The following is an 8,645-nucleotide window of genomic DNA, read 5'->3' as shown; positions in this document are numbered from 1 at the left end:
GCACAATATTTAAAGAGTACCTTTTAGCACAGACGCTGGCGGACTAGCAGAAACATCCACTCCTTATCTGGAAGTCCATGTATCCCTGGAAACTCCCTGGAAACTCACCACATTTGATTCATTGGAGGTCACATGCATTTTCAGCCGTGGTATGTTAGCAAGGATACACAAAGTTTCAGATTAGAAGTCTGTCCTGACTGGTACTACTATATGGAGGGACAGAGGGGGCCTACCTTAAATATAGATACATAGATTGGGCCAAATTACTATATGGGCGCACAGAGGGGACCTAGCTACTCTATGGGGGCACAGAGGAGGCCTAATGCTATATGTGCTTGAGCAAGGAAACTGACATGTTTCTCTGGCAGATTTTCATAAGAGTCACGGACCGGGCCAGAGGGAAAAGAAAAAGTGAGCGACTCCGATTAGAGAAGACCTCACTTGTGAGCCACTGGATATAAGTCACTGCCATTATTAGTACAGTGTACAGCTCTTATCTACTAATATATGTTCATTGTATAGGGGGATAGCTGTCTTAGTATACTATAAAATTTTATTCAGTAACAGTATGTTGGTAATGGCGGAGGTCATGGTGCAGTAGTATTATTATTTGTATATACAGTAGAAGTAGAAGACACAGCTGATCCGCACCACATTCCGTGACTCCAATAACAGGCGATCTACGGTTTTTATATGCAAACCAGCCTCTCTGTGGGCAATCGGCTGTTGACCGGGGGTGCAAGATAAAATATTATTTGTATACTGGCATTATTGCAAATACTGGTTTTCCAGCAGGATCGTAGCTAGGATTCATGAGGTCCCATAGCAAAAAACTACGCCCCCCAGCCCCTTCCCCTCATGCAACACAAAATACTGAGAACCGGGGTGGGGGCACTGGACTGGACGATATGGCAAAACAATATCTAGGAAAAATCTGTGCTTCTGGACAGTCCTTCAACTTCTCCTCTTCCTTTAAGCACTGCCAAGGCCCCTGGAAGCTGAAGAAGATAGCGGCCACAAGAGTGACTGGCAGAACAAAGAGCCAATGGCTGCTTGCTCTGTCAGTCTGCTGTATTTAACAATAAGGGCCCATTAGGAGCTCATGGCTAAATACTTTGGTGCAGAAGCAGGGTGGGCGGCCTGGTAGTGTCCTTCTGCTTAACCCCCTATGTACTGTAGTGTGTAAGTGACACAAACTTCACTTACATGCTGCAACAGAAAAAGGATTAAAGAGCAGAAGACAAGGAGATCTCTGTTTCACTACTTGTGCACTGATAACTCCTCTACTTGTGGCCAGCCGGAGAATGGAGGTCAGGCGTTATTATAGTAGGAGATAAGCAGTGACCAGCAAGCCTATAAATCCCTGTGCAGTGAGCTCCCTCTAATGGTAGTGGTATCAGGTAAACTATTACTGACATGTTTCTCTCCAGACACCTCCTCCAAACCTCTGGTAACCACGCCCAAATGTCTTTGTGTAAAGAAAAGTGACAAATAGATAAGATAGGATGATCATGGAATCAGTGTATAGGGTATTATACATTGAGATTGTTCTGTGTCATGTGTAAACTCAGTGAGGCAGAGATTAAAAAGCATGTGACCCCCTGGGCTCCTGCACTGTGAATTCAGTTGTATGTTCTGTATACTTACCGGGCTTCTATCATCATCAGCCATATCCACACAAACTTTTCCAGAGGACCAACTACTATTTCATCACTATAATAGAAAGTACAGGGATCAATCCCATCATTCTCCCCATGTGTCTGTATATACGTCAGTATATAATTGGCCTGTCATTTCTGTATATAATCGTCTCTAAATGTCTGTATATAATTTTTGGATGTAATTCTAAATACAACATTATCTATTCTGTACTGTGAAAAACACTTTTGTGGTCCTATACTATGCTAAACCCACTATCCCCATATATAGTGACCATATAGTGGTAGATAGCAGCTCCGTACAGGCAGTGTCCGACTGGGGTATCTGGGGGCCCACCAGAGGAAATGGTTCTGGAGGCCCACCAATGAAGAACGAGTGAGAAAAGACATGTCAGTCAGTGTTAGTGCAGGTTCTAAAGCTGAGGGCCTACCGGAGGATCCTCCGATCCTCTGGTGGGCCAGTCCGACACTGCGCACAAGCTTTGTAGGCCATGGAAATGATCACAGTGCACTTATATCCAGTGACTCACAGGCGATGTCTTCTCTTTTTTTTCCAACCAGCCTGGGCCAAGATTATTCTCTGTACACTCTTCCCCCATATAGTAGTTAGCACCCCCCCAGTGCTTCCATATAGTAGTTAGGTCTCTGTTAATCAATATAGTAGTTAGGTCCCTTCTGTGCTCCCATATAGTACTAAGGCCTTCTCTGTGCATCCATACTGTAGAAAGGCCCCTCTGAGCCCACATAAAGTATTTACATACTCTCTATGCCACAATATAATAGTAAGGCCCCTTCTGTGCCCCATATAGTATGAGGCCCCTGTTCTCCCCCACATGGCCCCCAGTGCACCCATGTAGTAGGCAGACCCCCTGTAGGTAGTATCCTCTCTATAGCTTTTTCCCTAATAAGTAGAATCAGGGGCGGCTACTGTCATTATTAGGGGGTCTGCCTCTGCTGAGACTACTACTAGTGCCGCATGCTACTCAGTGACAGTGTCTTTATTTTTATTTCTTTATTTTTTTTACTTTACAGGGTAAAATAAAGAAGACCGGACTACTTCGGAAAGAAGATTATTACTTTTTTTATACGATAAAAGGTTTTCTGGGGTGTTTTATTTCAATACAGATCTTTTTTTTTTAAGTTGTATTTTTTCTCTTACTTATTTTTGGCTTAGTAGTGGAAGCCATCTAATAGTTTATTCTATCCTGTAAAGTAAAAAAAAAACAAATAAAGAAACTGAGTAGCATGCAGTAGGGCCCTTTTACACAGAAAGATTATCTGACAGATTATCTGCCAAAGATTTGAAGCCAAAACCAGAAACAGACTATAAACAGAGATCAGGTCATACATGAAAGCCTGAGATTTCTCCTCTTTTCAAATCCATTCCTGGCTTTGGCTTCAAATCTTTGGCAGATAATCTGTCAGATAATCTTTCTGTGTAAAAGGGCCCGTAGTCTACTATCACAGGTTCTCAGCAGATGCTCGTTATGTCTTCCTCCCCACCCCCGTCTCTGCTGAGACCCCCTAGTAATGATGCCACATGACTTGCTCCACAAAGGGACCCGCTGAAGCTATGTCACCCATCATATAAATGTGGCCCAAATCTGAGTATTCAAGAGCAAATCTGCACAATTACATGGGAATCCACTGCAGATTTTCTGCACCCACTGCAGGTAGTTACTGCATGATGGGAATTGTAGTTCTGCAACAGCTGGAGGGCAGCAGGCTGAAGAACTGTGATATAGATACTTAGTGCAATTATTTAGCCACTGTATTTCTCCTATATTCCCATCAGACTGTATAAAAGTGACATTTAGCAGCATGTGGAAGAGATTGATGACACTGGTACTGTGAGATGACTATAAGACTAGGCGGGTATTACATATAGCACAGGCCATTTATGATTTACAGGAGGCACTCGAGCAATGTCATTCCATCACAAGGCTGCATCCATTATGAATACAAGGTCTATGAGCCAGTTATGTATTATGCAGCAGGGCTGATGAGCACAGGAAGGCCTTCCCTCCTGCCTCTGTACACACATGCAGCGTCTCTGCCTTCTCTAGGATCAGATGTGCCGCTCTCTTCTCTGCTCTTCTCCTCCCATCATTGTAACTGTACTTCCAGGACATTGCCGCTAGGTGGCGTCAGACTTGCCGGCAGGATGTCGCCGCTCTGCTGCAGGTGAAGCCTCTGGCCGCTAGGTGTCGCCAGACTTTTCCAGGCAGGAATATCTGCGCTGGGCTCTGCTCTTGCTGTCATCACGGAGTCTCCCACTTTGATAGTAACGCTGTGGATTGTGGGCAGGAGAGATCACAGCCGCCCTCTCTCTCCACCCACACTCCGGGGAGCCCAGTGGAGAGCTCCTCTAAGTGACCCGCCCCCCCAGCACCTAGCTGAGGCTGACTCCGGCATCCATCCGTCTGCCCGCTGGGCATCGCCGGCCGCCTGCCATCCGGAGCCGCTGCTGCTGGCACAGGTGAGTACCCGCGGAGCGGAGGAGCCTCAGGCTGAGGATGGTGCGGGCTGCAGGCGGGAGGTGCTGTATGGATGCTGGGATAGGCAGTGCCATGGGGGGCAGGAGCTGTCAGTGCCATGGGGGGCAGGAGCTGTCAGTGCCAGTGCCATGGGGGGCAGGAGCTGTCAGTGCCAGTGCCATGGGGGGCAGGAGCTGCCAGTGCCATGGGGGGCAGGAGCTGTCAGTGCCAGTGCCATGGGGGGCAGGAGATGCCAGTGCCAGTGCCATGGGGGGCAGGAGATGCCAGTGCCATGGGGGGCAGGAGCTGTCAGTGCCAGTGCCATGGGGGGCAGGAGCTGTCAGTGCCAGTGCCATGGGGGGCAGGAGCTGTCAGTGCCAGTGCCATGGGGGGCAGGAGCTGCCAGTGCCATGGGGGGCAGGAGCTGTCAGTGCCAGTGCCATGGGGGGCAGGAGCTGTCAGTGCCAGTGCCATGGGGGGCAGGAGCTGCCAGTGCCATGGGGGGCAGGAGCTGTCAGTGCCAGTGCCATGGGGGGCAGGAGCTGTCAGTGCCAGCAGAGGCTCCCACCAGTCACTTTCATCAAGTGGAAGTTTATGGGCACCTGAGCTGTGCACCCACTGACCGGGCACATGCCCTGCCATCCACTCTGACACTGTGACTGGCAGGAGGCATCATGGGAGTTGTAGTCCCTTATGGGCAATTCTCTCACTTATGGGCAATTCTAATGGCCCTATTCCACGGAACGATTATCGTTCGTTTTCGGACGATATCGACCGCTACGGACGATAATCGTTCCGTGGAATAGAGTGCAACGATCAGCCGACATCGTTCATGTCGGCTGATCGTTGCAGTCGCTTGTTTTTCAACATGTTGAAAAACAAGCGACTGATATAGCAGCGATCTGCTGCCGTCGCTCCGTTGAATAGGAGCGTCGGCAGCAGACGCTGCTATATCCTATGGGCTGCCCGGACGATCAGCGATCCTACGAGCAGCCCCCCCGCAGCTCCCCGCCGCCCCTCCCGCACTCACCCGCTCGCTGCAGCCGCGTTGAATAGCGGCGGCAGCGAGCGGCGAACGAGGAGCAAACGAGTGCTAATAGCGCTCGTTTGCTCCTCTAAAACGACCCGTGGAATAGGGCCATTAGAGTGAGAGTCACAGGTGGGTTGGTGATGGCACTGGGAACTCATCTGTGTAGGACAGGTGGGTTGGTGGTGGCACTGGGCACTCATCTGTGTAGGACAGGTGGGTTGGTGGTGGCACTGGGTATCCATCTGTGTAGGACAGGTGGGTGGTGGCACTGGGCACTCATCTGTGTAGGACAGGTGGGTTGGTGGTGGCACTGGGCACTCATCTGTGTAGGACAGGTGGGTTGGTGGTGGCACTGGGCACTCATCTGTGTAGGACAGGTGGGTGATGGCACTGGGCACTCATCTGTGTAGGACAGTTGGGTGGGTGATGGCACTGGGCACTCATCTGTGTAGGACAGGTGGATTGGTGGTGGCACTGGGCACTCATCTGTGTAGGACAGATTTGTTGGTGGTGGCACTGGGCACTCATCTGTGTAGGACAGATTTGTTGGTGATGGCACTGGGCACTCATCTGTGTAGGACAGGTGGGTTGGTGGTGGCACTGGGCACTCATCTGTGTAGGACAGATTTGTTGGTGATGGCACTGGGCACTCATCTGTGTAGGACAGGTGGGTTGGTGGTGGCATTGGGCACTTATCTGTGTAGGACAGGTGGTTTGGTGGTGGCACTGGGCAATCATCTGTGTAGGACAGGTGGGTTGGTGGTGGCACTGGGTATTCATCTGTGTAGGTGGGTTGGTGGTGGCACTGGGTATTCATCTGTGTAGGACAGGTGGGTTGGTGGTGGCATTGGGCACTTATTTGTGTGTAGGGCAGGTTGGTTGGTGGTGCCACTGGGCACTCATCTGTGTAGGACACATGGGTTGGTGGTGGCATTGGGCACTCATTTGTGTGTTGGACAGGTTGATTGGTGGTGGCATTGGGCACTCATCTGTGTAGGACAGATTGGTTGGTGATGGCACTAGGCACTCATCTGTATAGGACAGATTGGTTGTTGGTGGCATTGGGCACTCATTTGTGTGTAGGGCAGGTTGGTTGGTGGTGCCACTGGGCACACATCGGTGTAGAACAGGTTGGTTGGTGGGGGCACTGGACACTCATCGGTGTGTAGGACAGGTTGGTTGGTGGTGGCACTGGGCACACATCGGTGTAGAACAGGTTGGTTGGTGGGGGCACTTGACACTCATCGGTGTGTAGGCACAGGTGGTAAAGCAACATGCCGTCAGTATAAAGCATCACTGACATGTCTCCACCGATCCACCAGCAGTTGTAAGGCATCAACAGCCCCTCACCTGCAGTCTGATAGAAATTGGGAAGGTGCCCACATGACATGTCCATCCTGCTTCTGTCATTATTGAAGGAATGGAGTATTATATGACAGTTATTTCACAGATAATGCCGCTGCCTATAAGTGCCCTTGTCCAGTTGGTTCTTGATGGGCATATACTTACATGACTGGGCATGGTAAATGCCAGGAGAGAAGTAGCCCATGCTTCTATAATTGGCTAGAAAATTCACCTTAGCTCTTGTAGTGTAGTAAATGGCTCCTGGGTTCTTAGGGTGTGCTCACACATTCAGGTATTTAATAATTGGAATTAAAAGCCTGAATGTGTGAATACGGCCAACAGTCAGCACATGTACAGGACCCTTTAGGCCTCTTTAACACTAGTACAGACGCATTTTGGTTCGTATTATGGTATGGTTTTAGGCCTAGACTTCATGACGTCTGATGTTATAGGTCACCTAATGGTGCGTTTACACAGAGAGATTTATCTGACAGATTTTTGAAGCCAAAGCCAGGAACAGACTATAAACAGGGTGCAGGTCATAAAGGAAAGACTGAGATTCCCTGTCTTTTCAAGTCCATTCCTGACTTTGGCTTCCAAAATCTGTCAAATAAATCTGCCTGTGTAAACGCACCATAAGGGTCCATTTACACAGAAAGATTATCTGCCAAAGATTTGAAGCCAAAGCCAAAAACAGACTTTAAACAAAGATCAGGTCATAAAGGAAAGCCTGAGATTTCTCCTATTTTCAAATCCATTCCTGGCTTTGGCTTCAAATCTTTGGCAGATAATCTTTCTGTGTAAATGGACCCTTACAGGCTCCTGATCTGCACCTGTTACATCTAAGGAATTGCATTCTTTTTGTATAATTTGCTCCCCGGGTTTCGGGATTTCTACCAGAGCAGATGTCACAGAGTGACTGATGGACTGGCTGCTCAGCCAGTCAGTGACTGGGGCAGGATTCCTATCCAGTCACTGATTGGCTGAGCGGCAAGTCCATCAGTCTGGACAGGCATTCTCCCCCGAGACGTGACATCATCAGAACTCAGCGGAAAATGCCTTTCCGGTGGGGGTCCAGGAGCTGGTCACATGGCACAGCTCAGGTTAGACTTCTCCTTTAGGGTACAAACACACACACCGTATACGCAACAGATCTGCAGCAGATTTGATGGTGCAGATTTGATGCTGTGTTCAGGTATTTAGATCTAATCTGCTGGTATCTGCTGCGTATACGGTGTGTGTGTTTGTAGCTTCACACACACGGTATACGCAGCGTATTTTCTGCTGTGATACGCAGTAGATACGCAGCAGATTAGATCTAAATAACTGAACACAGCATCAAATCTGCTGCAGATCTGCTGCGTATACGATGTGTGTGTTTGTACCCTAAGGGTGCGTTCACACCTACAGGATCCGCATCAGATCTGCAGCAGATCCATAGCATTTGATGGTGCAGATTTGATGCTGCGTTCAGTTATTTAAATGAAATCTGCTGCAGATCTGCAGCAGAAAATCAGCTGCAGATCCTGTAGGTGTGAACGCACCATTAGGCTGGGTTCACACTACCTATATTTCAGTCAGTATTGTGGTCCTCATATTGCAACCAAAACCAGGAGTGGATTAAAAACACAGAAAGGATCTGTTCACACATTGGTGAAATTGAGTGGATGGCCGCCATATAACAGTAAATAACGGCCATAATTCCAATATAACATCCGTTGTTTTAAAATAGCAGGAAATATTTGCCATTAAATGGCGGCCATCCACTCAATTTCTACATTGTGTGAACAGAGCCTTTCTGTGTTTTTAATCCACTCCTGGTTTTGGTTGCAATATGAGGACCACAATACTGACCGAAATATACGTAGTGTGAACCCAGCCTTAGGCTATGTTCACACTACGTATATTTCAGTCAGTATTGTGGTCCTCATAGCAACCAAAACCAGTAGGGGAATTGAAAACACAGAAAGGATCTGTTCACACAATGTAGAAATTGAGTGGATGGCCACCATTTAATGGCAAATATTTGCTGCTATTTTAAAACAACGGATGTTATATTGGAATAATGGCCGTTATTTACTGTTATATGACGGCCATCCACTCAATTTCAACATTGTGTGAACAGATCCTTTCTGT

The 8,645-nt window shown here is 48.3% G+C and overlaps 2 protein-coding genes across 2 annotated transcripts in view; one reads left to right on the top strand and one right to left on the bottom strand.

The window, feature by feature from the left end:
• The first annotated feature begins 4,120 nt into the window (after window positions 1–4,120).
• The window catches only part of SGMS1 (sphingomyelin synthase 1), a 197,786-nt gene continuing 193,261 nt past the window's right edge, over window positions 4,121–8,645 (top strand). The window contains exon 1 of the mRNA XM_069980331.1: window positions 4,121–4,137. The gene's annotated coding sequence lies outside the window, so the exon portion shown is untranslated. The remainder of the gene's footprint in view (window positions 4,138–8,645) is intronic.
• LOC138800027 (uncharacterized) lies at window positions 5,362–6,099 on the bottom strand. Its single transcript, XM_069981836.1, has one exon. The coding sequence runs from the start codon at window positions 6,097–6,099 to the stop codon at window positions 5,362–5,364; it is 738 nt and encodes a 245-aa protein (XP_069837937.1).

This window comes from Dendropsophus ebraccatus, chromosome 8 (assembly GCF_027789765.1).
Source record: "Dendropsophus ebraccatus isolate aDenEbr1 chromosome 8, aDenEbr1.pat, whole genome shotgun sequence".
Classification (NCBI taxonomy): domain Eukaryota; kingdom Metazoa; phylum Chordata; class Amphibia; order Anura; family Hylidae; genus Dendropsophus; species Dendropsophus ebraccatus.
The sequence above is the reverse complement of the archived record's forward strand: the minus strand, read 5'-3'. Positions and strand labels throughout refer to the sequence as shown.

Excerpts from the sequence above, each read along its gene's own strand:
- LOC138800027 (XM_069981836.1), bottom strand. The coding sequence starts at position 6,099 with ATGCCACCACCAACCCATGTGTCCTACACAGATGAGTGCCCAGTGGCA.